The sequence below is a fragment of the Aulonocara sp. 'chitande type north' Nkhata Bay genome, linkage group LG8 (genome assembly GCF_057382095.1).
Source record: "Aulonocara sp. 'chitande type north' Nkhata Bay isolate Kocher_YH1m ecotype deep benthic linkage group LG8, A_spYH_male_GT1.1, whole genome shotgun sequence".
In the NCBI taxonomy this organism is placed as follows: domain Eukaryota; kingdom Metazoa; phylum Chordata; class Actinopteri; order Cichliformes; family Cichlidae; genus Aulonocara; species Aulonocara sp. 'chitande type north' Nkhata Bay.
Window position 1 is genome coordinate 1,458,631 of NC_141351.1, and position 27,860 is coordinate 1,486,490.

At 40.7% G+C, this 27,860-nt stretch overlaps 2 protein-coding genes across 2 annotated transcripts in view; both read left to right on the plus strand.

The window, feature by feature from the left end:
• The first annotated feature begins 5,075 nt into the window (after window positions 1–5,075).
• LOC147322795 (myosin-4-like) lies at window positions 5,076–27,635 on the plus strand. Its single transcript, XM_086304869.1, has 39 exons — window positions 5,076–5,147; window positions 5,219–5,446; window positions 5,620–5,763; window positions 7,073–7,229; window positions 7,322–7,349; window positions 7,432–7,546; window positions 7,631–7,723; window positions 7,803–7,866; window positions 7,946–8,044; window positions 8,140–8,243; window positions 8,324–8,462; window positions 8,656–8,774; window positions 10,117–10,266; window positions 10,345–10,515; window positions 10,585–10,891; window positions 10,982–11,064; window positions 11,149–11,236; window positions 11,332–11,449; window positions 11,521–11,644; window positions 12,560–12,696; window positions 12,782–13,037; window positions 13,120–13,362; window positions 13,612–13,788; window positions 13,869–14,014; window positions 14,099–14,189; window positions 14,299–14,688; window positions 15,243–15,369; window positions 15,449–15,567; window positions 16,109–16,305; window positions 16,408–16,591; window positions 16,696–16,861; window positions 17,125–17,249; window positions 17,342–17,650; window positions 17,722–17,925; window positions 19,071–19,196; window positions 19,300–19,470; window positions 19,561–19,761; window positions 19,842–19,973; window positions 27,363–27,635. Exons 2-39 carry the CDS (start codon window positions 5,243–5,245, stop codon window positions 27,633–27,635), a joined length of 6,081 nt encoding a protein of 2,026 aa, XP_086160995.1. The 5' UTR covers window positions 5,076–5,147; window positions 5,219–5,242.
• Window positions 27,405–27,860, plus strand: part of gas7b (growth arrest-specific 7b) — a 64,078-nt gene continuing 63,622 nt past the window's right edge. The window contains exon 1 of the mRNA XM_086304969.1: window positions 27,405–27,824. Within this exon, the coding sequence (XP_086161095.1) occupies window positions 27,645–27,824 (180 nt within the window). The 5' untranslated portion in view covers window positions 27,405–27,644. The remainder of the gene's footprint in view (window positions 27,825–27,860) is intronic.

The window sequence follows — 27,860 nt, forward strand, 5'->3', positions numbered from 1 at the left end:
GCAGTAAACATGGTGAGCCACCCCTTATTTCTTTATATTTTAATTCCACAGGATTGGACTTTCTTCCTTTAATTGGTTTGAAGAGTTTTCAAGTCAGTTAACAGATAACTTCGCAAAGAACCATTTTTAAATGATGTATTCAGGTACTTTGTTACTTGTGGCAAAAATACATGACTGGGACCCATTTAATTGAATCTATGAAAAATGTCAAAGATCACACCTTGACAGATATATATAGTATTTTTGTATGAGCAAGGTAATTCCCAAGGGGCTATTAGCCAACAAATATACCTTAAAAACTGGACGAAAGAAGAAGTGGCAGGCCTAAAAAACTACAGAACATCAACAGTGTGTGACAGTCATGTTGTAAAGTGACAGAAAAAGGGCTTGACACAGCATGTGAGAGCTACTGCACTGAAAGCTATTCGTCAACAATAATCTCAGTGGAAGGGTATGAGGTATTACAAACTACCAGTGTTGGTCAAGTTACTTGAAAAAGTAATCAGTAACTAATTACCGATTACTTCCCCCCAAAAGCAATCCCGTTGCTTTACTGATTACTAATTACTTAGTTACTTTTTAAAAACATGATTTACAACCTGAATAAATCTAATAAAACTAGTTTTAATAGTTTTAATCTTTTAACTTTATGCATCAAGCAAAAATTCAATTATATGCAGCATTCTCTGACTGGAAGAAATTTGTTTAACATTTTAATAAATTGTGTCAAACTTAGTTCAGTTTTGCTCTTTTAAAATCTGCTTCAAAGCTCCAAAGGGCTTTTTTATGACCACACAATCAAAAAAAAAATTCACAGCATTTCAATAAATGATTCATGAAAAAACATTTTTCTTGATATCTTGGCAAATCAGTATGTCCATCAAATGACACCAACATAATAAACTTAATGACCTCTCCTTTGCAGCTCTTTATTTAGACAACTTGAACTTGTTTTGACATTAACTCATAAGCCCTGAGATTTTGCCATCTGTTGCATTAAAGATTAGAATGAACTCTGGTTGTAATCCACTGTGTTCAGCTGTTCCCTCTGTGACTCAACATAAGGTGCCGTTTAAAATTTCTGAAGCAGGTATTCAATAACATACATAATAAAGATAAATGAACGGCAGTTTGTGGCCGTGGTGATAATCTCTGTGGCATCATTGTCCCTTTGAGGACAGTTCCTAAGAATATCTCACTCCTGATTAATTCCTGAAACAGTGCATATTTAAGAAAGGGGCAGCTAATACCTGGGTTCACTGGCTGCTTGTTCGAGATTTAGCACCTCACTTGTCAATTTATATCCATCTAATCTCTCTCTCATGACGCTGTCACTGGTTTTTAAAATAAGTGACAGTTTAACAGCCTATTATGACCTGTTTCCTGGGCATGATTAAACACCTGGCACCATCTGCCTGCATACAGAAACATTATACCAATAATGTTAAAATGTTGACATATCTGATGTAGATAAAGTTGCCCAGCACAACTTAGTTAAAAATAAAAGTTATACATTGATTTGCATGCCCAAGCAAAAGATGACTTGTGGAGAAATCCTTGTTGGCAAGCACAGCGGTAGTTTGTCACTAGATTGGTGCACATCTCATGAGGGGTTTTGGGACACTTCTCTTTACTTACTTACTTAGTACTTAGTTCCTCCTACGCCGAGCGGCGCATCGGGCAGCTAGTGATCTCCATCGATGTCGGTCAGCAGCGACTGCTTCAGCTTCGTCCCAGGCAATGTCGACAGTTCTCAGGTCGTCCATAAATGTTCGACGCCATGTGGTCTTTGGTCAGCCTTGCTTTCGCTTGCCAGTTCGTGGACGCCATGTCATGGCAATCTTAGCTGGGCGATGAGGGGGTAGGCGTAAAATACACTCAACAAAAATATAAACGCAACACCTTTGTTACTGCTCCCATTCCCCATGGGATGGACGTAGAGACCTAAAATTCATTCCAGATACACAATATAACCATCCCTCCCAAACAGTGGTCACAAATCAGTCCAAATGTGTGGTAGTGGGCACATCTGCTATATTGAGATAATCCATCCCACCTCACAGGTGTGCCACATCAGGATGCTGATCTGACATCATGAGTAGTGCACAGGTGTACCTCAGACTGCCCACAACAAAAGGCCACCCTGGAATGTGCAGTTTTTTGCGCTATTGGGGGTCTGGGGACCCAGAATCGGTCAGTATCTGGTGTGACCACCATTTGCCTCATATTCTCTGAAACGCCTGTGGAGGCGGCTTATGGTTGAGAAATGAACATTCAATGCACGGGCGACAGATCTGGTTGACATTCCTGCTGTCAGCATGCCAATTGCACGCTCCCTCATTGCTTGTGGCATCTGTGGCATTTTGCTGTGAGACAAAACTGCACATTCCAGGGTGGCCTTTTGTTGTGGGCAGTCTGAGGTACACCTGTGCACTACTCATGATGTCAGATCAGCATCCTGATGTGGCACACCTGTGAGGTGGGATGGATTATCTCAATATAGCAGATGTGCCCACTACCACACATTTGGACTGATTTGTGACCACTGTTTGGGAGGGATGGTTATATTGTGTATCTGGAATGAATTCTAGGTCTCTACGTCCATCCCATGGGGAATGGGAGCAGTAACAAAGGTGTTGCGTTTATATTTTTGTTGAGTGTATGTCCCGCAAAGCGAAAGCGTCTTTCTGCAACAACATCGGCTAATGGGTGGGTGCCTGCTCTTCGTAGGACCTCCTCATTTGTTATTCGGTCCCGGTAGGAAATTCTCAGGATTCGCCGCAAGCCACGTTGTTGAAGCACGTTCAGGTGTTGAATAGTTGCACTTGTTGAGCGCCAGGTTTCACTAGCGTAAAGTGCAGTAGGGAAGACGATAGAGTTCAGTAGTCTGAACTCTGCCATTGCCGGTCCCAAGCCCGGATGAGAAAGGAGGAGGGTTGGGCGTGGGGCTAGCAACCCCACCCTGTAAAAACTCCAATCGCTACGGAAACAGCAACTTCTCTTTACAGAAACTCTAAATCTTTTAGTTTTCTTGGTTGCCTCTTGGGAGCTCCCTCCATAGATTCTCTGTAAGATTGATGCGATGAAATCATCCTGTATCTTTAACAGAAAAAAGACTCAAAGGAAGTTTCCACCTCCGTGCTTGACTGTGGGGATATTGTTCTTTAGGTCATACTCAGCATTTCTCTTCCCCCAAACACAGCGGGTCAAGTTGATGACAAAGAACTTGTAGTTCTTCATGTAGTTTATAACATTTATGTCATGTGTTTTTTCTCAATTGTGCTTGCTATCCTGTCTCTCTCCATTAAAATGAAACTACCATAAAAATGAGAGACTATTCATTTCTTTGTGAGCAAAAGCAGAAATTTAGCAGGAGATTGAAGAATTATATCCTCCACTGTATGCCCTCTGATCTCAGCCAGAATTGACATATTTTTCATGAGGTTTTTTTAATAGCCAATAAAATGTCATTGAAAACTTTTTTGCATTTTTTAATGTACTATCAAGGTTTAACCAAAACGTTTTAAAGCTAAGGCAACCTCTTTCTGCACTAAAGTGACATTGGGTTGGTTTTTTTTGTTTCTGTTGCATCTGTCATCAAGTGTCCCTCAGACAAGATTCTTTGGGACAGGAAAAAAAGAAGCCTCAGATTCTCTAATGTGACCGCTAGTCCACTGTGATCTCTAAAGCCATCCCAGAAGGATCCTGGAGGAATTTCTATTGAGGGCTTTATCAACTATGACTTTATTTATAAGCCTGTCATGACTATCAGAAGTGTCACCGCGCACCATTAATGGTACATTTCAAAACAATAAGCTTTGGAGATAAGTGAAAAATGTATTTTGTTACATTGCTGTGAAGACAGAAATCCTTGCCATGACATATGAAGTGTATTCACCATATGAATTTTTGAAATATGTAGGAATGTAAGTAAATCAGGACATAAAATAAAACCCTGTAAAACACAGTTTCACATTTTTTATGTAATTGTTTCATGACTTTATTTGTGAGAAAATTTGTGATACCACACTCATGTTCATCTGAAACTGGAAAATTAATACACACACAAACACACACACACACAATAGAAACCGTAGAAAATGACAGATCTTTCAGTCAGCTATGCGTTCTAATGAGCAGTGCCAAATCCATTTTAAAATTTCACATAAGTAAAAAGTTAGCTTACAGTATTTTACTCTTAATGTCTTGAATTGGATACAGAAAAAAAAACGACACCATCTTTTTTTTATTCATAAGGACATAATAAAATCATTTGGTCCTTATCACGTCTTAATATTAGATAAATACAACCTCAGATTAGCAAAACATTTTACACCATCTCATTATTTATTTAATTTAAAAAAAGTAACCCTCACTGCTTCCATATGAATTAAGAAGAATAAAGAGTAGTAGTAAGTAGCAGGCGATGCTTATACTTGCAGATTGCGGCTTGAGCCTGGTTCTGCTGGAGGTTTTCTTTCCTGCTGTCACCAAGTGCTTGCTCATAGGGGTCATTTGATTGTTGGGGTTTCTTTGCATTATTGTAGTGTATTGCACATAGACATTCCAGTTGTAAAATAAAATCAAAATTCACATGATTTTCAGTAATGAGATTAGACTTGAGCAGTGACTGCTTTGCGTTTAATAACTTTGTGTACCACCAACTATTACTGGCTTACAAATGCATTCTTTGAGCTTAAATTGTTCAATAGCTGCTTTTAAGTCTAGACACATCCTTAATGTCAAATCCAGTTATAATCTTGGAGATCAGTGCCCAAGATAACAAACACTTGGAAAGTTTATCATCTGTGTGAGCTGTATCTCTGGCAGAGGTCACCCTCCTTTGGCATTCATTCTTTTCTTGAGCTGCAGTTGCTCCACGGCACGGATTTATAACAAAAGCTCAGCACCATCTGCATGACATCACATGCCAAGCTAATCACTTTCCTCCACCCACGTTCAATGGGGGATTTGACCTAAATATAGTTGTTTGCTGTCTATGCTAATGCATCTTATAAAAGCAGTAAGCGCCAACGCTTCGTACATTTTTCTGCTTCATTGTCTTCTGGCTGTGACGGCTACTGACTTAACCAGCAGGAGCTTTGATTCAGGTGTCTCTAGAAGGAGCCATACGCTGACTTTCTGGGGTAAGATTTGATCAGGATGATGATCAAATTCATTAATAGATGAATTCTAACATTAACCCTGGATGTTTTAGTCCCCTGGGGTGTACACTGCAGAGATGAGTTCAGACGCTGACATGGCTGTTTTTGGGGAGGCCGCTCCATATCTGAGGAGACCCGAACGAGAGAGGATTGAAGCTCAGAACAGGCCCTTTGATGCCAAAACTGCAGTGTTTGTGGTGGATCCAAAGGAGCTCTTTGTTAAAGGCACATTTCAAAGCAAAGAGGGTGGCAAGGCGACTGTTAAAACTCAGTCAGGACAGGTACATCTGCTCCATGTATCTCTATACTGGAGATTTATAGGCATCGTTGGCACATTTTATTTAGATTGTCCACTGATGAGCTTTTTAATGTACTTTACATTGTAGAAGCAATATAGAGAGCAGGCTCTAACTTCATATATTTCTTAATGAAGATGTCTTTCTTACCGTCACAGGTTGTAACAGTGAAGGAAGATGAAATCTTCCCTATGAACCCACCCAAGTTTGATAAGATTGAGGACATGGCCATGATGACACACCTTAATGAGGCGGCTGTGCTGTTTAACCTCAAAGAGCGTTACGCAGCTTGGATGATCTATGTGAGTACTGCACCAGATAATGCCTGACAAGCTGCTGCTCAACTGAAGCGTGCAGACCAACAGCAGAGGTGCAGTCAGCTGAGGGTTTATTTGGTCTGACAGTAGCTACTTTTTCTTTTCTTTTTGTCTTTTTTTTTTTTTTAATGCTTTGAGGTTATAGAAAAAGTCCAAATCGATCCTCGAGTATCTTCCTGGACAAGTGAGCCTATTCTCTTTTTCAGGAAGTGTTATAAATGAAACTAAACATAAATTAATGTTAAAATGTTCTTCAAACTAATAACAAAGTCTTACAAATTCACTGAAATTTTCATGATTTGCAGGCCAAATGCAAGTTCACTGGCAGACAGACTCAAGCAAAAAGCAAACTTCATTCGGGCTGATCTCAGAGTCCAGACTTGCACCATGCAGGAACACACAACAGGACAACAACAATAAACAATGAGGGAACAAATTAGAGTCTAAATTAAGAGTAACATATAACAAGAACTACAAGTTCCCAGAATGCTCAAGAATAAATAAAGAACAGTAAACAAAACTATGAACACCTGGAAAACAAAGAAATGAACTTCAAAAAGCTCAAAAACACAAAGTTAGGCCCAGGATCATGACAAAAATACAGGTGAAAACACCTGTATAAATATAGTTAGCCTCAGCGTTTAAATAATATGGCCCAGTTTTGGCCTAATTTTGTCCAATACTCATAGTTTTAAGTGATGGAATTTTACAAAATAGCAGCCAGTCCAACATCCAGGTAAAATATATGTTTAAATATAAAAATTACATTACTTAAGTCAAATCAAATTCAAATTCAAATTCAAATTCAAATTTTATTTGTCACGTACACAGTCATACACAGTACGATATGTAGTGAAATGCTTGGACAACTGCTCGTGACCTAAAGTCATCTAATGAATGATGACAGATCACTGTGTGAATTAAAGCATCTCATATTCTAAAACCCACTATCCAGTGTTATTTACCAGAAAAAAGAAAACAATACATTTGAACCATAAACAGAACAACACAAAAAGAGAAAATCCAATTAAATTAAAATGTTGTTTATATACTGCTTCTGACTTTGGAGTTAAGACTTCATAGTTACCACTTACTCGCCTGTCCTTATAATCCATCACAGCCTGTGTCGTGAGAATCAGTGTCACCTGTGTCCTAAGCTGCCTGGTCAACAACATAAATATATGGTGTCCTTTGAGACTAAATTCACCAGGCTGACTAATTAAAAAGCAATAGTTATTCTGTCAGATAAAGCTAATAAGCTTATATTGACCACAGATGTTGCTTTTGGTTGTAGACCTACTCTGGCTTGTTCTGTGTCACTGTGAACCCTTACAAGTGGCTCCCAGTGTACAACCAGGAAGTGGTGGTAGCCTACAGGGGTAAGAAGCGCCAGGAGGCTCCACCACACATCTTCTCCATTTCCGACAATGCATATCAGTCGATGCTTACTGGTAAGCTTAAAAGTTATATTACCATTTTTATGTAATCCAGTGCACCTCTCTAACATGACTGTTTGCTTTTTTGTTTGTTTGTTTGTTTTTAGATAGAGAAAACCAGTCCATCCTCATCACGTAAGCTGCATTTAAAAGATTGTACAACAGCCTGTATTTGTTACTTGATTAAAGATTTCTGATTGTACTTTATGTACTGTAGTGGAGAATCCGGTGCAGGAAAGACTGTCAACACCAAGCGTGTCATCCAGTACTTTGCGACAATCGCAGGCTCCGGGGACAGGAAAAAAGATGCTGCTGCCACTGGAAAATTACAGGTAATATTTAAATATATATGGACTATTCATCAGCTGCCTTGTCTGTATTTTTAATATTTTACATTGTTCATTGTCTTACTTAAGGGGAATCTGGAGGATCAAATCATCTCTGCTAACCCTTTGTTGGAAGCCTTTGGAAATGCCAAGACTGTCAGAAATGATAACTCTTCACGCTTTGTAAGTGAAGACTTTTTTATTTATTTTAATTCCAAGTCTTCTTTTGCTCTCCATAGATAACGTTTCTTTCATTTTTCAGGGCAAATTCATCAGGATCCACTTTGGAACCACAGGAAAGCTGGCTTCTGCTGATATTGAGACTTGTGGGTATTAATAAGTAATACAATCTTGTCAGAATTTGTTGTATTCTTTATTTAAGCCAATTTTGTGTGTTTTTGGTAGATTTACTGGAAAAATCCAGAGTAACGTTTCAACTGGCCGCAGAGAGGAGTTACCATATTTTCTACCAGATAATGTCCAACAAGAGGCCTGAGCTCATAGGTGACACAAGAAACGACAGCATTGCAACAAAGTCATATACACAATGTGTGTATGGTGCAAGGCACCAAATTGAGGGCTTGTTATGTTCTTTCCAGAAACTCTCCTCATTACCACCAACCCCTATGACTACCCATTTGTCAGCCAGGGGGAGATCAGCGTGGCGAGTATTGATGACAGTGAAGAATTGATGGCCACTGATGTAAGTCAGATGAACATTTCCTGCTTTTCCATCACTGCTAACTTTGCTCTTAGATCAGCTCTACTTTCATGTGCATTCAGAGTGCTATCGACATCCTGGGCTTCACTGGAGAGGAGAAGATTGGCATCTATAAGCTGATAGGTGCCGTGATGCATTATGGGAATATGAAGTTCAAGCAGAAGCAGAGAGAGGAGCAGGCAGAGCCAGACGGCACGGAGGGTAATTGTTATTCATAATGTTCCACCTTAATGATTTTATTTATCTTGATATAAATATATATCTCTTGTGCTCATTATCGTTTGTTTTTGGTATGTGCAAATATAGATTTTAATCTTTTCAAACCTTAGAATCTCAGCCTCTTTTATCACACTCTGCCTTTATTTTTTCTTCTCTTCTCTTTTTCTTTGACAAGTGGCTGACAAAGCAGCTTACCTGATGGGTCTGAACTCTGCAGACCTGCTGAAAGCTTTGTGTTATCCAAGAGTAAAGGTTGGCAATGAGTATGTGACCAAAGGGCAGACTGTTCAGCAGGTAACTTGCAAATTTTAGTGTTAACGGACACATAGAAAAGTTCATATCAGGTGCACAAGTGGAAATTCATCCTATAATAATAATAATAATAATAATAATAATAATAATAATAATACATTTTATTTATAGGCACCTTTAAAGACCTTCAAGGTCACCTTACATTAGTATAAAAAATAAAAAACAAGTATAAAAACTCAACAAGGTAAAAATAGACTAAGACGGAATCATGATGAAGTGTGTGCAATTGTGAATAGAAGGGTTTTAAGGTGCAATTATAAAAGTGGAGAGAGAGTTTGTAGTCCGGAGATCTGGTGGCTGAACAGCTAAAGGCTCTGAGTCGTATGGAAGTCAGACGAGCAGGTGGAACAAACAAAAGGGAAGCTGAAGAAGAGCGGAGTGTACGAGGGACTGAGGGCATATGGAGAAGATCAAATAAATATGGGGGAGCGTGGTTATGAAGCGGTTTGACGTTAAGAAGCAGGATCTTGAAATTGACACGGAGGTGAACTTGAAGCTAATGGAGCTGTTTAAGAACAGGTGTTATATGTTCAGTCTCATCCTCTTATCTGCTTTATCTTCAGTGTTTGCCTTGGTACAGGTTTTTGAAAAACTATTGGCACTAACTTAATCAGCGTTGTGAGGTTCATATTGTGTATTGATCATTTTTATTGTTAAATGACAGGAAAGCCTTGTCAAACGCTTAATGTCTTTGAATCCATCAGTTGTGTTGATGCTAGAATATAGCTTAGCTCAGTACATTGAGTGGGCAACCACATGCCATATGACTGAGAGTGCCTGGCCTGGGTTCGAGTCCACCCCTTGGCCCTTAGCCACATGTCTTTCCCGTTCTCTCTGCCCCCGCTTTCCTGTCATTTCTTCACTGTGTCTATCAAATAAAGCTGAAAAAAGGCCAAAAAAAAGAATATAGCAAGAAACTCTAACCTTACAGTCCTGAGAACTCTGACATCTAATCCTGTACTTTGGGGGGAAAATAACATCTTGGAAAAATGTGGGTTAATTGTTTTTGATGTGTGCTAGAATTACTTTTTTCTGGTTCCCTGATTGTTATGACCTGGTAGATCATTCTGAAATGACAACTGTATGTATTTGGAGAGCTCAGGGTTGGAGTTTGTGTTAATCAAAGAGGACGGCAGGCACGTGTCGTCTGGACTAAAAATGGCATGTGAAATAAGTTAAACATCTAGCAAACATAGTTTTATCAAATTAACAGTAATCTTGCTCTGTGTATAGATATTGTCTTGAAGTGTGTTGCACACAACAACCTTACAACATGATGATATTAAAGTTGCTGTTGAAATCTACAAAATGTCATTATGTACAGGTCTACAATTCTATTGGCGCTTTGGCCAAATCAGTGTATGAGAAGATGTTTCTCTGGATGGTCCTCCGCATTAATCAGATGCTTGACACGAAGCAACCTCGGCAGTTCTTTATTGGAGTCCTGGACATTGCTGGATTTGAAATCTTTGATGTAAGTTTTCTTTCTACGGTCCATCTGATTATTTGTAGAAAAATAAATAAGCTCTACAGTAAATTCCATGTTTTGCAGTATAACAGTCTGGAACAGTTGTGCATCAATTTCACCAACGAGAAACTGCAACAGTTTTTCAACCATCACATGTTTGTGCTGGAGCAAGAGGAGTATAAAAAGGAAGGCATCGAGTGGGAGTTCATTGACTTTGGGATGGACCTGGCTGCCTGTATCGAGCTCATTGAGAAGGTTTGTTTATTCAGATGCAATATGACCCTGTGATCCCAGCAGGATTTTCTGACTCACTATCTTCAACAGCCAATGGGCATCTTTTCCATCCTTGAAGAGGAGTGTATGTTCCCTAAGGCTTCAGACACGACCTTTAAAAACAAGTTGTATGACCAGCATCTAGGAAAATCAAGCAACTTTCAGAAGCCCAAGTCTGTCAAAGGCAAGGCTGAAGCTCATTTCTCTTTGGTGCACTATGCCGGGACTGTGGATTACAGCATCACAGGCTGGTTAGACAAAAACAAGGACCCGCTGAATGAGACTGTCGTCCAACTCTACCAGAAAGCCAGCCTGAAACTACTGGCTTTCCTCTATTCTAACTATGCTTCTTCTGAGGGTAGGAGTATGAAATACCTAATATTTTATTCTCTATTAAAATGGCCTGTTTTTAATATTCTAAATAAATAAAACAATGATTATTTTGAAGAAAACACAGGTGGAAGTGGTGGTGTTAAGAAAGCAGCAAAGAAGAAGGGCGCATCGTTCCAGACTGTGTCAGCCCTCTTTAGGGTAACTTTCTGAAAATCTGATCAACAATAGTCTGAAAAAATATTCTGATTGAAAAAATAAATCATCACTGATCATTTCTAACAGGAGAATCTGGGAAAGCTAATGACAAACCTGAGGAGCACCCATCCTCACTTTGTTAGGTGCCTGATCCCAAATGAAACTAAAACTCCAGGTATTCCTCGTGACATTTCAGACTATTTTACTTGTACTGTATGTATGGCAGCCTGAATACAGCCTAAAGACAGTGTGGCTCTACCTGACTTGTAGGGATTATGGAACACCATCTGGTCATCCATCAGCTGAGATGTAATGGTGTGTTAGAAGGAATCAGGATCTGCAGGAAGGGCTTTCCCAGTCGGATCCTGTATGGGGATTTCAAGCAAAGGTAATCAACAAAAGTCTGTTTTTCTGAGAATACTTTAAAAATTGTGTGTAATAAGAGATTTCTTTGTTTAGGTACAAAGTACTGAATGCCAGTGTGATTCCTGAAGGACAATTCATTGACAACAAGAAAGCTTCCGAGAAGCTCTTGGGCTCTATCGATGTAGATCACACACAGTATAAGTTCGGACATACCAAGGTAATTCATTTTGAGTGTAAGTGAAGGCTTCGCCATATTCGAAATGACATATGGTAGGGTTACCATATTTTGATTTCCAAAAAAGAGGACACTTGGCCCAGTCATGAAGAACTTTTAACATATTTAAACAATGCCTTCTCTGTGCAGTTAATAAATGGTGAAATAAAAAATGTCATATAGGCTTTTACAAGTCAACAAGTGCAAAAAAATTACTTAAAAACCTCTGGAATTAAATAATGGTACAGAAATAAGGCCTCATCTGTATAAGAAAAATTACGGGACGGTGCGAGGGAAATTTCTTTTGCAGTTCGTCTGAAAAGCTGCACTTGTGCTTTGGCATCTTTTAAACATCATCAGGCATGCTGTGTCCAGTCTGTAAGGCAGAACAGCTATTCACAAAGCAGCAGCTCGGGGATGACGTCACACATATGGGTCCTCTGTGGGCCCATAGAAAAACCCGGACATTTTCATCAATCTCGAAAATCCCCCCGGACAGAACGTGGAAAGTGGACCTGTCCGGGGAAAAGAGGACGGTTGGTCACCCTAACATACGGTGAAACTGAAACTTACTGTTGGAAGGCGGACAGTATTTATCCCACATTGAACATAAGAGTAGGGGGATTGTCCACTTAGTTCAATTGTTGGTACCTAGCTAGCCCAGCTACTCCCATCTCATGTTCGTATACCACTAAGCAGATCATTGATTTGATAGTACCAAACTTTTCCCCACAGTCAAACAAACTCCAACATCATCGTCTTCAACTGTAGTCAGCAACAGTAATCCAAGTACTAGTGAAGAACTGTTATGTTGTTTGTTGTAACCAATCATTTTTAGTATCATTGAGAACAGTGGGTCTGAACATAGTGTTGTAGTTTTTAAGAGATATACAGACAAATGTTCCTTTTCTTTTGTAGGTGTTCTTCAAAGCAGGACTTTTGGGTCTGCTGGAAGAGATGAGGGATGAAAAACTTGCCTCTCTTATCACAATTACTCAGGCTTTGTGCCGTGGCTTTCTCAGAAGGAAGGAGTTTCAGAAAATGATGGAGAGAAGGTAATTAAAATGAGTCCAGAGTAAACTCAAGGTCAATGTTCAGCACACTAAATACAGTAGAACTTTTTGTTCCACCTCTTTCCAGAGAGTCTATTTATATCGTTCAGTACAATATTCGCTCCTTCATGAATGTGAAACACTGGCCATGGATGAAGCTCTACTTTAAGATCAAGCCACTCTTGAGGAGTGCTGAGACGGAGAAGGAGATGGCCATGATGAAAGTTGAATTTGCCAAGTGTAAGGAGGATTTAGCCAAAGCTGAGACTAAGAAGAAGGAGCTGGAAGCCAAAATGGTTTCTCTACTTCAGGAAAAGAACGACTTGTGTCTGCAGATTCAAGCTGTGAGGAGAGAAACTATGAATTTTGCAATACACAAGTAGAGTGCAGTCTGCATAAATGCTAAATGTGATTTTTGTTAAATAGGAAAGTGAGAGCTTGGCAGATGCTGTGGAGCGATGCGAGGGACTGATAAAGAACAAGATCTTGCTCGAGGCTAAAACCAAAGAACTGAGTGAGAGACTGGAGGATGAGGAGGAGCTGAACGCTGAACTGACTGCCAAGAAGAGGAAGCTAGAAGATGAATGCTCTGAGCTGAAGAAGGATATTGATGATTTGGAGCTCACCTTGGCTAAAGTGGAGAAAGAAAAGCATGCCACTGAAAACAAGGTGTGTTTTTGGTGGTCACCTAACCCTAAAAGAAGGCAAAATTGACTCATTTTGAAAAAACATAAATAGTTTATCATGTGTTTGTCAGTTTCGTTTGTTTTCCGATTGCCACAATTAGAAGAACAATAAAAAAAAATATAGATATATATATTATGCAATCTGATTGATTAGAGTTGCAGTTACGGTTAGGGTCATCACTGATGACAACTTCGACCTCAGAAGGTTAAGATACGTGTTTTACACATTCAGGTGAAGAATCTGACAGAAGAAATGTCGTGTCTTGATGACACTATTGCTAAGTTATCCAAGGAGAAGCTGGCCCTCCAAGAGGTCCACCAGCAGACACTAGATGATCTGCAAGCAGAAGAAGACAAAGTCAACTCTCTAACCAAAGCTAAGATCAAGCTGGAGCAACAAGTTGATGATGTAAGTCTATATAGCCAGTAGTTGTTTTTAAAAAATTCAAATCACACATCATGTATAATGTGTATATCCCCATGTATTAGCTTGAGGGCTCTCTAGAACAAGAAAAGAAAGTTCGAATGGATGTGGAGAGGGCTAAAAGAAAGCTTGAAGGAGATCTGAAACTTGCTCAGGAATCCATAATGGATTTGGAAAATGGCAATCAACAGCTGAAGGAGCATCTCAAAAAGTATGGATGGGCACATCTTTGTTTAGGTATAATTTTAAGCTTCTAATGTTTGCTTATAGAAATAGATATGATTTTGTGCAACAGGAAAGACTTCGAATTAAGCCAGTTTGTATCAAAAATTGAGGATGAGCAAAGTGCAGCTGTACAATGTCAGAAGAGGATCAAGGAGCTTCAGGTACCAACAGCAGAAATCTATTGAATTCTTTTTTTCTTTTCTTTTTTCAAATATCTTGAAATCTTGAAGTCAGTGAATGTTAATGGGTTTTTTTTGTTGCTTTAACAAGGCATGCAATGAAGAGCTAGTGGAAGAGCTTGAAGTTGAGCGTGTTGCTAGGGCCAAGGTGGAAAAGCAAAGGTCTGATCTTTCCAGAGAGCTTGAGGAGATCAGTGAGAGGCTGGAGGAGGCTGGAGGAGCCACGGCCGCTCAAGTAGAACTGAACAAGAAGCGAGAGGCTGAGTTTCAGAAATTAAGACGAGACCTCGAAGAATCGACCCTACACCACGAGGCCATCGCTGCAGCTTTAAGAAAGAAGCACGCTGACAGTGTGGCTGAGCTGGGAGAGCAGATTGACAATCTGCAGAGAGTCAAGCAGAAGCTAGAAAAGGAGAAGAGTGAGTACAAGATGGAGACTGATGATCTGTCTAGCAACATGGAGATCATGGTCAAAGCAAAGGTAAGCTAAGTTAAGACATTCATACTGAATGTCAAATATAATAATACAAAATCACCATTACCTACATGATGCAGGTTCCATGTGTTTTCTGCAACTAATCTCAGCAGATCATTTAACCTTCTGAGATCTAAGTGGCCATAACCCTAACACAGTTAGGATTATCATCTAATTAGTGTATAACTTGGACCTCAGAGGGCAGAGTTGTGTGCATTCAAATTAGAAGGACCTTTACACTTACACTACAGAGACAATCTGACTTGATCATCTGGACGTAACAGTCATTTGACATTTAATTGCTCTTTACCTCTGCTCATTTTTGCCCACAGCTTGACTCCTAACCAACTGTTCCCTCACTGTTTAAAGTTCCCAAATTGATATCATGTTTTGCCGTATCATTATATATACAAAGATACCAATTTTGGTAAAAAGTTTGGCCTCTGAAAGTAAAGTGGGAATAGTGCATTCAAAATAATGTAATCAGCAATTAGTGGATTGTGTCTTGCATATAATCAGTATGTTAGAAATACAAATAAAACTGTTATCCATATTATCAGATTAATTATGAAAAGCTGTGCCGCTCTCTGGAAGACCAACTGAGTGAATACAAAACAAAACATGATGAGAACACACATCTGATCACTGAAGTAAATGCTCAAAAGGCAAGACTTCAGAATGAAAATGGTAAGCAGCTGATTAAAAGGTTTTTGGAGTGAAAGTGCTCTTGTTTTTTATGCCTTATTTTCTGAACCCTCTCAAACAGGTGAGCTCTCTCGTCTGCTTGAGGAGAAAGAAGCAATACTCTCTCAGATGTTGAGGTCCAAGCTTGCCTTTACCCAGCAAGTCGAGGAACTGAAGAGACAGGTTGAGGAAGAAATAAAGGTTTGTTTCCACCGTGCCAAACAGTACCTGTTAAGTTAGTGCTAAGTTATGCTATATCTTAGCATAGCTTAGATTAGCTTAACTTAACTTAATTCAGAAGGTTAAAAGTGCATTCATCATCTTGGTCCCCTAAGTTGACTCAGTTCGATTTTTTTTAACAGTTGTGGAGAACTGGTTGCTACACTGGTTTTAAAGGAAAAGTCAGACGTTTTGTAGAATAGGTTTGTTTACTAGTGGATAATTAGCACAAGATCAGAAACCAGTCTGTCTGTGTCCAAAGTTAAAAAGCTAAATGTAACTAGGCTAAAGCTAAAAACAGGAAAAGGAGCAATGCAATCGTTCGGCTTCTAGTCCTTATATTATAAAACTAACTTTAAAAGCTTTAGTTTGTTGCACAAATGTTTCCAACTAACATGCTAATAAATGTACTTTATATTTAAAAAAAAAAAACATTGAACTTGCCAATGCTTACAGTGACAGGATTATTTGACCCTTTATGTGTAGTTTTGTAAATAAAAATCCAAATCTGCCTCCATGTCAGGCAAAGAATGCCCTGTCCCATGCTCTTCAATCTGCCCGCCATGACTGTGATTTGCTGAGGGAGCAGTATGAGGAGGAACAAGAGGCCAAGGCTGAGCTCCAGAGAGCAATGTCCAAGGCCAACAGTGAAGTGGCTCAGTGGAGAACCAAGTATGAGACTGATGCCATCCAGCGCAATGATGAATTGGAAGAGGCAAAGTGAGACTTTTTCTCAAACACATACCGTACATATGTAGATTTAAAAAAAAAAAATTATAGAGTAAGAAAATTGCCATTATTATGGATTCCCAACTTTCTCAGGAAAAAGCTTGCACAGCGTTTGCAGGAGGCTGAGGAGGCAATTGAGGCTGTGAATGCCAAGTGTTTCTCTTTGGAGAAGACAAAGCAAAGGCTGCAGGGAGAAGTGGAGGACCTCATGGCTGACGTGGAAAGAGCAAACACTCAAGCAGCTGGTCTGGATAAAAAGCAGAGGAGCTTTGATAAGGTAACTGAAGCATCTTGTAACCCACTGCTGCTAAGAGTCAAAGCATTTCATAAAGGCCTTTACAGATTCTGCCTTAGACAAACTACTTTTTGTGTTTTCTATAGATTCTTTCTGAGTGGAAGCAGAAATATGAGGAAACTCAGGCTGAACTGGATGGTGTACAGAGAGAGTCTCGCTCCCTCAGCACTGAACTCTTCAAAACAAAGAATTCTTATGAGGAAGCGTTGGAGCAGCTCGAAGTCCTCAAACGAGAGAACAAAAACCTGCAACGTATGTGGATGATTTCTTATAGATGGTTCATCACATTTATTTAACTATGCAATCATCCATGCATCCATCTGTGTATCTGTCCATCCAACCATCCATCGATTGCTCACAGTAGCTGTGATCGCCTGCTGTTTAAACATCATGTTTGCAGGAGGCAGCCAATCAGAAGATAGTAGATTTACCATGATAGCTCCCTTTTTAGAAAATAACTGATTATTTTTCATGTGATCAGTAACTGAGCGTTACATGTTGTTTTACATTTATAGAAGAAATTTCTGATCTGACTGAACAGCTCGGAGAGAATGGCAAAGCCATTCATGAGCTGGAGAAGACTAAGAGGCAAAGTGAAACTGAGAAGACAGAGATTCAGACTGCTTTGGAGGAAGCTGAGGTGACCTAATCTGATTTTTTTTAAACATAATTCACACAAACCTTATTATTCTTTTTTCCCTTCTGTGTAACCGTTCAGTCTTTTTACTCTAGGCTTCTCTGGAGCATGAGGAATCCAAAATTTTGCGCATTCAGTTGGAGCTCACTCAGGTCAAAGGGGACATCGATCGCCGGCTGGCAGAGAAGGATGAGGAGATTGAGCAGATGAAATGCAACCACCAGCGTGTTTTGGAGACAATGCAGTCAGCTCTAGATGCTGAGATGCGGAGCAAGAATGATACCATTCGAATTAGGAAAAAGATGGAGACTGACCTCAATGAGATGGAGATACAGCTTAGCCATGCCAATCGACAGGCTGCTGAAGCCCAGAAGCAGCTGAGGAACATACAAAGCCACCTCAAAGTAGAATATGAAACGCCACTTTAAGTACATCGGTTATGAATGTCTAATCATGGGTAAATTTCTCTCTGTAGGAACAAACCATTCACCTGGATGAGGCTCTGCGGACCCAGGAGGACCTGAAGGAGCAGGTGGCCATGGTGGAGCGCAAGAGCAGCCTGCTACAGGCAGAAGTGGAGGAGCTGCAGGCTGCTCTGGAACAGTCAGAAAGAAGCCGGAAATTGGCTGAAGGGGAAGTAGCTGATGCCTGTGAGCGAGTCGGGCTGTTACACTCTCAGGTAACTCGTAATAGTGAAAAAGCTCTTCGTATATATCCAAGTTATAAGAAATATTTCTCCATATCAGCAAATAATAGTGTCAAGCAATGTTCCCTCTAATTTTTCATGTGTCTGAGCGAACACACAAACTCTCTTAGCGATCCCTTGGACCACTGTGAGCGACAGCAGACGTGTGCACTGTGGTCACGCCAGCATCGAATGCATCCAAGTTACATGGTTTATTAAAATAATCAAATTACAGCATTTATGTTAGACTACTTTTAATTAACTGCTTTAGCCCACTTACAATGAAAATTAAAAAAAAATCCTGTTCATGACCTGTGCAGTATGTTAACACTATTGGAAGTAAAAATAACTTGAACTCCAATTTTGAAAACACAACTTTCTTTTCTTTTTCTGACTTGTATCATGAGTCTGAGTCTGTGGTCTGGGAGAGAGTCTGTAACTCTCTGTCTGCAAAATACAGTATATAATGACCAATGTTGGGCAATTAATTATATAGTTACTTCTTTAAAAACGTTACTGAGTTTTGCAAACAAAGTTTTTTGCTGCTGTTTACCTAAAAATGCAGCCAGAGAGCGTGCCAGCAGTGCGCAATTGCGCACACGCGCAGCTTAGAGGGAACAATGATGTCAAGGTGCGTGCTGTGTGGCAGGCAGGACTCAGAAACAGATGGTTAAACACAAAGGTGCCGGGAAAACTCAGATGCTAAAGTACAGAGAACCGAACATAATAACTGGAAACAGAGAACTAAGAGGCTAGAGACTATGAGACGGTAAGAGTGTGTACGTTAGCGACGCGACAGCAAGGAGTGAATGACAAAGGACTAAAATACACAGTGGAGTAATCAGGGAACAGGAGACAGGAGGAAAACACAGCTAGGACAAATCAAGCATGAGGAGACAAGGGAGGGAAAACTAGACACGCTAACAAAGCACACACGTCTATCAAAGTAAAACAGAAAATGTGAAACATTCAACAGACACAGTCAAACCAAAATACAATAAATACAAAATATCTGCAGGTGGGTAATGGGGCTGCTGATATAAAATTAAATATGTTGTTGGACTTGTGAGAGTTCACGCATGAATTGTTAGCACAAGTTCGCTTTTATTGACAGCTGGTTTGTTGTCATTTGGCTGCAGAACACCAGTCTGCTCAACTCTAAGAGAAAGCTGGATGCAGATGTCAGCCAGCTGCAGGGGGAGGTGGAGGATGCCATCCAAGAGGCTCGTAATGCAGAGGAAAAAGCCAAAAAGGCCATCACCGATGTAAATGTCTTTATCCTTAATTTTATTCAGCAATCATTCATTTTCCATTTTTCAATGACAAGGTAGACTTTGAACATCAACCTAACCTCCTGTGCAAATGTAGGCAGCAATGATGGCGGAGGAACTGAAGAAAGAACAGGACACAAGCAGTCACCTGGAGAGGATGAAGAAGAACCTGGAGGTATCTGTGAAGGATCTGCAACACCGCCTGGACGAAGCAGAGAACCTGGCTCTGAAGGGGGGCAAGAAGCAGCTTCAGAAACTGGAAGCACGGGTATCATAGCCTTTCATAAACAGTACCTGAGAAGCATCACTTAGAACGATGACCACAGTTGATGCTAAATTTGTTGAGTGCTGACTTTAGGTGCGTGAGCTGGAGGGGGAAGTGGAACTTGAACAGAAAAGAGCCGCTGATGCCATAAAAGGAGTCCGGAAATACGAGAGGAGAGTCAAGGAGCTCACTTACCAGACTGAGGAGGACAAGAAGACTGTTTTGAGACTACAGGACCTCGTAGACAAGCTGCAGCTCAAAGTCAAGGCCTACAAACGACAAAATGAAGAAGCGGTAAGATCTTCCCGTGAAGTGAGAAATTTGATATTCTCATCATTATTATTCGGTAGCTAAATTTCAGACTTTTCCTACAGGAGGAGCAGGCCAACGTTCATCTTGCTAAGCTGAGGAAGGTGCAACATGAGCTGGAGGAGGCGCAGGAGCGTGCAGACATCGCTGAATCCCAGGTTAACAAGATGAGAGCTAAAAGCAGAGAGTTTGGAAAGGTAAAGTTAGAAACCTGAATATTTTGTTTTCTCCTGCAGTCATTCACATTTACATTATCAAGCTGTGTTTAACCACCAGTTAAAAAAGCATACTTGTTGCCTATGTGTGGCCTAACATGGATGGAAACGCTGGGAATGGGCATCAGTGGCTACGGAGACTGCAGCAGGAAATTAAAAAAGAATAATAAGAGTGGATTATTTTATATTTTTACATATTTTATTTTATTTCCTTTTCTTCTTGTCTCAGGCTGCAGAATCCGAGTAAAACATCCAGCGATGGCAGAACTTATTAGCATAAATGGAAATGAACAAACATTTGTTGTTTTGCTGTGAAACTGTAGCAGAATAAAGTGATTTAAAGCATAACGTTGTTTAATGTTGTTAGTTTTTTCTCTGCATTCAGTATCAGCCATCACAATCAAGTGCAATGTTCCACCAGCCCACGCAACAATCTCAATATTTCATATTATATCTTAATATTAGCAGAAATGAGTGGAGACCTTTCCTTGATGTGTTCATGAGCTTGTCTAACTTCTTTTTGTGGTGCTAATTAGCCAGCTAGCGACAGCACTCTAACAGATAATCAGTTTCACAGGAGTGAGAGGTTTATATATAAACTGCTATGTATGTGGGCAGTTAGCATCTAATTAGAGCAACTGTTTGCAGAGATTAGGGCCTGGTGACATTTACATTCTGTGTTAAAATAGCCATCTTCTTCACTGTCACTCATCTACATCTACTTAATCCTCAGAAGGCTCTAGAGGATTACCACAAGATGGACTATTAGGGTGTGCCACTCAATTCTCCACAACACATGGATCGTGTTTTTATTCATTGTCAGTGCTTTAAAGTCCTCATCATTGCAGGTATTGAGTTTGTCTGGGGGAAAGACTGAAAGCCAAAGTCTGACATGTTATATATCAGAAAGACTGAATGGAGTCAGAATAAGACTCTTTCCCTTCGTTTGGTTACGTTTTTTATTGGTTTTCCAGCACTTGATGAATTCCAAGAAGCTTTTGTCCTGTCTCATTCGTAATGTCATTTGAACTTTGTTTACCTCATGAACTAAGAAAGACGTTTGGCTATTTTTTTTTTTTTTTTGCTTAAAACTTCAAGGTCAACAGCTAGATGATAACACTGCCTACTGTTTGTTTGCTGCTGAGTAATAATAGTCTGCATTTGGAGATTGCTGCTATGAATAATAACGCCTCTTGGCCATCGCTCTCTGAGACTGGTTCTTCCTGTTGAAAGGGAGTTTTTGCTTCCCACTGTCGCCACAGTGCTTTCTCGTAGGTTAACTGATTGTTGGGGGTTTCTCTGTTTTCTCTGTATTACTATAGGATCTTTACCTTCCAATATAAAGTGCCTTTTGGCAACTATTGTTCTGACTTGGCACTACAGAAATAAAACTGAACTGAATTAGAATATGAGTTGTACATGTAGCACTGGGGAGTTTCATGTGAATATGATTGTATAATGTTTCTTTCAAAATGTACCTGTCGCTTCAGTTTATTTCTAAAAAAAAAACCCAATAGCTTTGTCAAAACGTGTTGGTTTAATCACACAAACACACTGTATGTTAATAAACGTGAATAATCTGAGAGCAGCTGCTGTGATTCATTTCTCTTCAAACATCTTTTTCCAGAAGTGTCTGCAGGCTGATCTCCAGTTTTGTTCCCTCTTTGTCCTTTTTTTTTTATCTGTAGAAGAAACAGGCACCCAAATATTAGAAAAAGAACATGAGTTGAGTGTATGAGGTGAAGTTTTGATTGATATATATATATATATATATATATATATATATATATATATATATATACATATTGCAGACATAGAGGACAGTTACAAGTACTTGGGGATCCCGCAGGCGAATGGGAACCATGAAGAGACCGCTAGAAAGGCTGCAACCACCAAGTACCTGCAGAGGGTCAAGCAAGTCCTGAGGAGTCAGCTGAATGGTAAGAACAAGATCCGGGCCATCAACACGTACGCCCTGCCCGTGATCAGGTACCCTGCTGGGGTAATAGGCTGGCCAAAGGAGGAGATAGAAGCCACTGACATAAAGACAAGAAAGCTCCTTACCATGCATGGAGGGTTTCACCCCAAGTCCAGCACCCTGAGGCTGTACGCTAAGCGGAAGGAAGGGGGCCGGGGACTGGTGAGTGTCAGCACCACAGTCCAGGATGAGACAACAAACATCCAAGAATACATTGGGAAGATGGCCCCAACTGACCGAGTGCTCAGTGAATACCTCAGGCAGCAGAAACCCAAGAAAGAGGAGGGAGATGAGGAACCATCATGGAAGGACAGGCCCCTGCACGGTATGTACCACCGGCAGATAGAGGAGGTGGCTGATATCCAGAAATCCTACCAGTGGCTGGACAAAGCTGGACTGAAAGACAGCACAGAGGCACTAATCATGGCAGCACAAGAACAAGCTCTGAGCACAAGATCCATAGAGGCTGGGGTCTATCACACCAGGCAAGACCCCAGGTGCAGGCTGTGTAAAGATGCCCCAGAGACAATCCAGCACATAACAGCAGGGTGCAAGATGCTAGCAGGCAAGGCATACATGGAACGCCATAACCAAGTGGCCGGCATAGTGTACAGGAACATCTGTGCCGAGTATAACCTGGAAGTCCCGAGGTCAAAATGGGAGATGCCCCCAAGGGTGGTGGAGAATGACCGAGCTAAGATCCTGTGGGACTTCCAGATACAGACGGACAAAATGGTGGTGGCTAACCAACCGGACATAGTGGTGGTAGACAAACAGAAGAAGACGGCCGTAGTGATCGATGTAGCGGTTCCGAATGACAGCAATATCAGGAAGAAGGAACACGAGAAGCTGGAGAAATACCAAGGGCTCAGAGAAGAGCTCGAGAGGATGTGGAGGGTGAAGGTAACGGTGGTCCCCGTGGTAATCGGAGCACTAGGTGCGGTGACTCCCAAGCTAGGCGAGTGGCTCCAGCAGATCCCGGGAACAACATCGGAGATCTCTGTCCAGAAGAGCGCAGTCCTGGGAACAGCTAAGATACTGCGCAGGACCCTCAAGCTCCCAGGCCTCTGGTAGAGGACCCGAGCTTGAAGGATAAACCACCTGCAGGGGCGTGCTGGGTGTTTTTTTTAATATATATATATATATATATATAACCATTCCACTCTTCAGTCTCCACAGAGCATGACTCTGCCATCTGAGAAAGTTAAATATATAATTGAAATTAACATTAGGAAAAGAAAAAATGCTAATACATGTCATTTTCAGACAGCTGGAATTAACATAACTTCACTCTGAGTAGGAAGCTGATTGAGAGTCCAGCTGGATTCAGCCTGCTTTGCTCTGTTTTCCATGTCATGGAGTGCAGAGATGATGCCATCTCTAGCCGTTGTGAGGTTTTCATCAAAGTCCATGAGGTGGAAGGATTTTGAGTGGTTAAGAAATTTTTTGTAAATGTCTTTCACCATGTTCCAGGCCACCAATGTGCAGCCCCGGTTGAAGTAAGCCCATGTGAAAGATGCAACCAGGGAGAAGCAAGCAATTGCTGCGTCAGCCAGCAGTTTACAGATGTGAGCAGCAGCTTTTTAGGCCCTGCTTTTTAGAACCACAGTCAAACTGGAGCTCTTCTTTGTGGCCTAAGGATGTGAGGGTGTGACTTCCACAAGTGAGTCATCCAGAAAGAGGAACTCAAGAACAGTATTTACCACCAAGCTGTGGTGGTCAGCTGCAACTTGATGAAAAGCATCCGTTTGGAACGCTTGCTTGTGTGAGAGCTTGTAAAAGAGCTGAGCAGCTTGTTGGACAGGTGTGTGAGGAAGGTCCATCAAACCTTAGGGCAGGGATAGCTCAGTAGGTAGAGTGGTTGCCCCCTGATTGGAAGGTTGGGGGTTCGAATCCACTGAGAGCCTATCCTGTGGTACTCCTGAGCAAGGTACCATCCCTACACACTGCTCCCCAGGCGCTGCACTGGTGGCTGCCCAATGGGTGAAATGGAGAGGAGTAATTGTCCTACAGGGACTAACACATTACCTGCTCTGCTTTAGGTTGGAGGACTGAGGGACACATTTGAAGACCCTCCACAGCGACCTTTATGTAGCAGGTAGAGGAGAAGTGTGAAGGACTGTGTTAAGGATAATTACTGGTTCATTTCAACCTTGTGTATTTTCTATTAATGTAGCTGCTTTGTATCTACGAGTCAGGCCAACTCCACACTCTCCAGCTCTCATGTAGAGATTCAAGGCAGAGAGCGTTTTCCTCTTTTAGGACAAAAAAGCGGAAACTGCCTGAGGCTTTTTTTCAAACAAAGCTTGTGCATTAAAAACACGGTCATGGTGACATCAGCCATTGTTTTCTGGTTAGAGATCAGCTTGCTTTAAAAGTTTACCTAAACCACTGCATGTATGTGCCAACCACATGATATATTTATTGAGATTAGCGACTGAGACTATAAGCCCACTATAAAAGTGTTTATCGAGGTCACAAATCAAAGGAGCATTTGGACGTTGTCCCATAGACCAACTGGACTTCTTTTATAAACCGTTAAAAGCAATCCAGTGTTAAGTCCCACATGGGCTTCATTGTTCAGAGCTAGTCTTTTATATTCAGTCTGTGGAGCCATATCAATAGGCAATAACCCAGACTGCAACCAAACCAATTCTACATTAAATTCTTTACTCATGAAACACCACATTAGATCGTTACCTCTCTTCTGAACAGCTTTGTGAGACATTTCTCTTCTTGAAATTCCTCCTGGAGCTCTTCTGAGTCTCCATCTGAGTGAGACAGAGTTGCTGTGCAGAGGTCCAGGCCTGTGCAACAGGCAGTACACCGTCTCAGAAGGAAGACTTTACATTTCTGCAATTCTCAAATATCTGTCAAGCACTATGCGAATGCACAATAAGGTTAGGTGAGATGGTGCCATTCTATCAACATTAAATCCTTTGTATATGTCTTCTCTCTAAGCTACCGCTACTGCTTTAATGAATTGTTAATGTACTGATGCATTACAGAACAGCTATAAATTGCTCACAGGGGCTAGTTGTAGGTTAGATATCCTCCTTCACTTCAAGAGAGACTGACAGTGTTATTCCAAACGCATTAAAAAAAATCATGCTCAAAAGATCTTGGTTTATTGACTCTGGGTACGCAGCACTCCATCAGCTCCATCTGTTGTCTAAATTCTCCCAAATAAGCACTCTCCAAATAATAACAGGTGTGTTTTCTGATGAGAAAAAATGTTTAAAGAGAGGTTAATGACAAAGACTTTACACACCTGATACAAAGACAAAGTTACAGCAGTCTGAGTGAAGGACGTGTACTTTCAGGTTATATCAGAGCTGCAGTAAGAAAGAGTATGTGATCTTGCGTGTCTTGATGTGTGTGTATTTGTGTATGTGTGTGGAATATGCAGCAGATCGCATGATTCTGGAACTTGACATGAAACCAAATAAAAGTCTAAATGGGACCAGTTCCAAAAATAAACAAAAACAAAACAAGAAAACCCCCCCCAAAAACCCAACAACAGTGTCAAGTCTTGTTGTCACATGAAATGATTGTGGGCTTAATTTAAACAGTTGTTTTTGCAGCATTTTTGTGAAGCAATTAAAGTTTCATGTTGTGCTCCACAAACTCGCACTTCTGCTTGATAACCAGTAGTCTGTAGCAGAGAGCCTTTTATTTGTGGCTGCATTATTGCTCAAGACTCTTCTATGATTGTTTACTTTAAAAGAACACGCCACTAATTTAAATCATTGAAATCTGTTAGCTTGTCATCTACAGTTTGAAAAGGATGAAAGAGAAGAAGCAACCGAAGAGCTTTATTCAAAGTAACTCTTTATTGATTTTTTTTTGTTTAGTTGTTTATTGTTTAGCTTATTTTTGTATTTTGAACAGCAGTGTAGTGAAAGTGTGGCCATACGAGGATAGTAATAAACTGCTGTACTAATCCTCTAATTACATTATGTCACACAGCCTTGAGTTAACATGTACTTGTGTTGTTTAATATCTCATTTTTTGTCTTCTGATTTGTGAGTGATCAGCTTTCTTTTTTTGTGAAATATGGTCTCTGCTTACTGTGCCTCATGCTGATCTGATTGTGTTGCCTGAATAATCAATGATATGCCATGACACACTGGAATAGGGTAAAGGAAGGAAGTCTAAGCTCATGTGATCATGTTCATATTGAGGGCAGCATTGGTTCCTAGTACAGCTGCTTCACTTCAAGTGAAAATAAACAGTTTAGGTAACTAGACAACTAGCCTCCGCTGTTTTACTAGACATGCTTTCACCTCCAGTAGTATTCTACTGATCGCAATGATTATTGTGGTGCCAACCAACTTCCCAAATGCAGCAACAGAATTGCAAAACTCCTCAGTGCAAACCTAATAAACTCACTGAAAGGTAGATAACACAGATTGATGAAAAGATAAACAGTCGCATTGTTTATTTATTTATGTAGAAATAAATAAATTCACAAGAACTAACCCAAAAAGTTAAAGCAGTAGAAAAACTATGACTCATCTTCCTCATTTTAATGAAATTGAGTAAAAGTGGAGATACAGCCCTTTCTTCTGTCAAGTACGCTATGATAAAAGCTTTCCGGTTAAGCTTGTCAAAGTAAAACATAAAAGTGCCCACGTGCACATACACCAGGTTTCTGTGGCGAAAACAGATACCCAACAAAACATCTGAAAACATGCACAGAATGACGTCAGCTACTCATGTGAGTCAAAAGCTCAGGTTTCAGATTGCTTTGTTTCAGTCATTTTTTGTCTTTGTGATATTATAGAAAGGGGATGTGCCGAATCTAGTCATCTCTAGGGACGGACTATGGGTGTGAGCACAAAACCCCCCACCCAGTTGGCTTAAAGGTAGGTGGGGAGGCTTGTTTCACAATGAGTCCCCAAAAGTTTATTCTGTTCATCTGGACATACCGTCTTCAGTGGAAGAAACGTTTCGTCGCTCATCCAAGTGACTTCTTCAGTCTCAGCTGACTGCAGGTCTCCCCAGTCTTATAAACAGTCAAGATTTACTCACCTGGATGATTGAGCATACATCAAGACGTTTAACAATGAGAATAAATCCGTCCAAACATAAAAAAAAATAATTGTTTCACTTTTAATGCTTTGAACTAAATTAATGATGAACAAACTCTTAATTTCATCGTTTCAAAAAAACCAAAAACTGAATGTTGTTTTCTTGTGCAGTGTCCCTTATTTTCTCGGTTTGTCTCATTCGTGTGTTTATTTACCTGCATGGCATATAACTAATATATGTATAACACACGTTGCTCAATTACAGAAAAAAAAAAACCCGTGGTGAGGTTTGTGCTTTTATTTTAAAGGGAAACTTAGCCAACTTCCGCTTTCCTCTGCCTCGTTCTTCCTACTTGACAGCCTTGTAACGAGTTTCTGAGACAGCATGCAGGCTGGCAGGCACACTGGCGGAGCAGAGCGCTGAGGGGCGTCCTGACAGCAGCAGCGGTAGCGGCGGTACCAACAGTGGGAGGAAAACAACCTGTTCTCCAAGTTCTCCACAGTTTCACTCCGCCTCTCTACAGCCCTAAAAACCAAACTCCAGTTCCATTAAAAAGTTTGCTCTTTCCTCTGAGGGTGGTGGAGATCATCATCATCATCATCATCATCATCGTCGTGTGGCTTCTTGAGTGAGCAGTGGTCATGTCGGGATCGCACTGCAAAAGTTTGTACCCCTTCAGCGGGGAGCAGCACCAGCAGGGACTGAGCTTCGAGGCAGGGGAGATTATTAAGGTGGTCCAGGCTCTGCCTGGAGGCTGGTGGGAGGGAGAGAAGGATGGAGCCAGGGGATGGTTCCCCTCCAGTTACGTCCAGGTCCTGGAGGTAAGGCTGCAGAATCGATTGTTTTGACTTTTTACT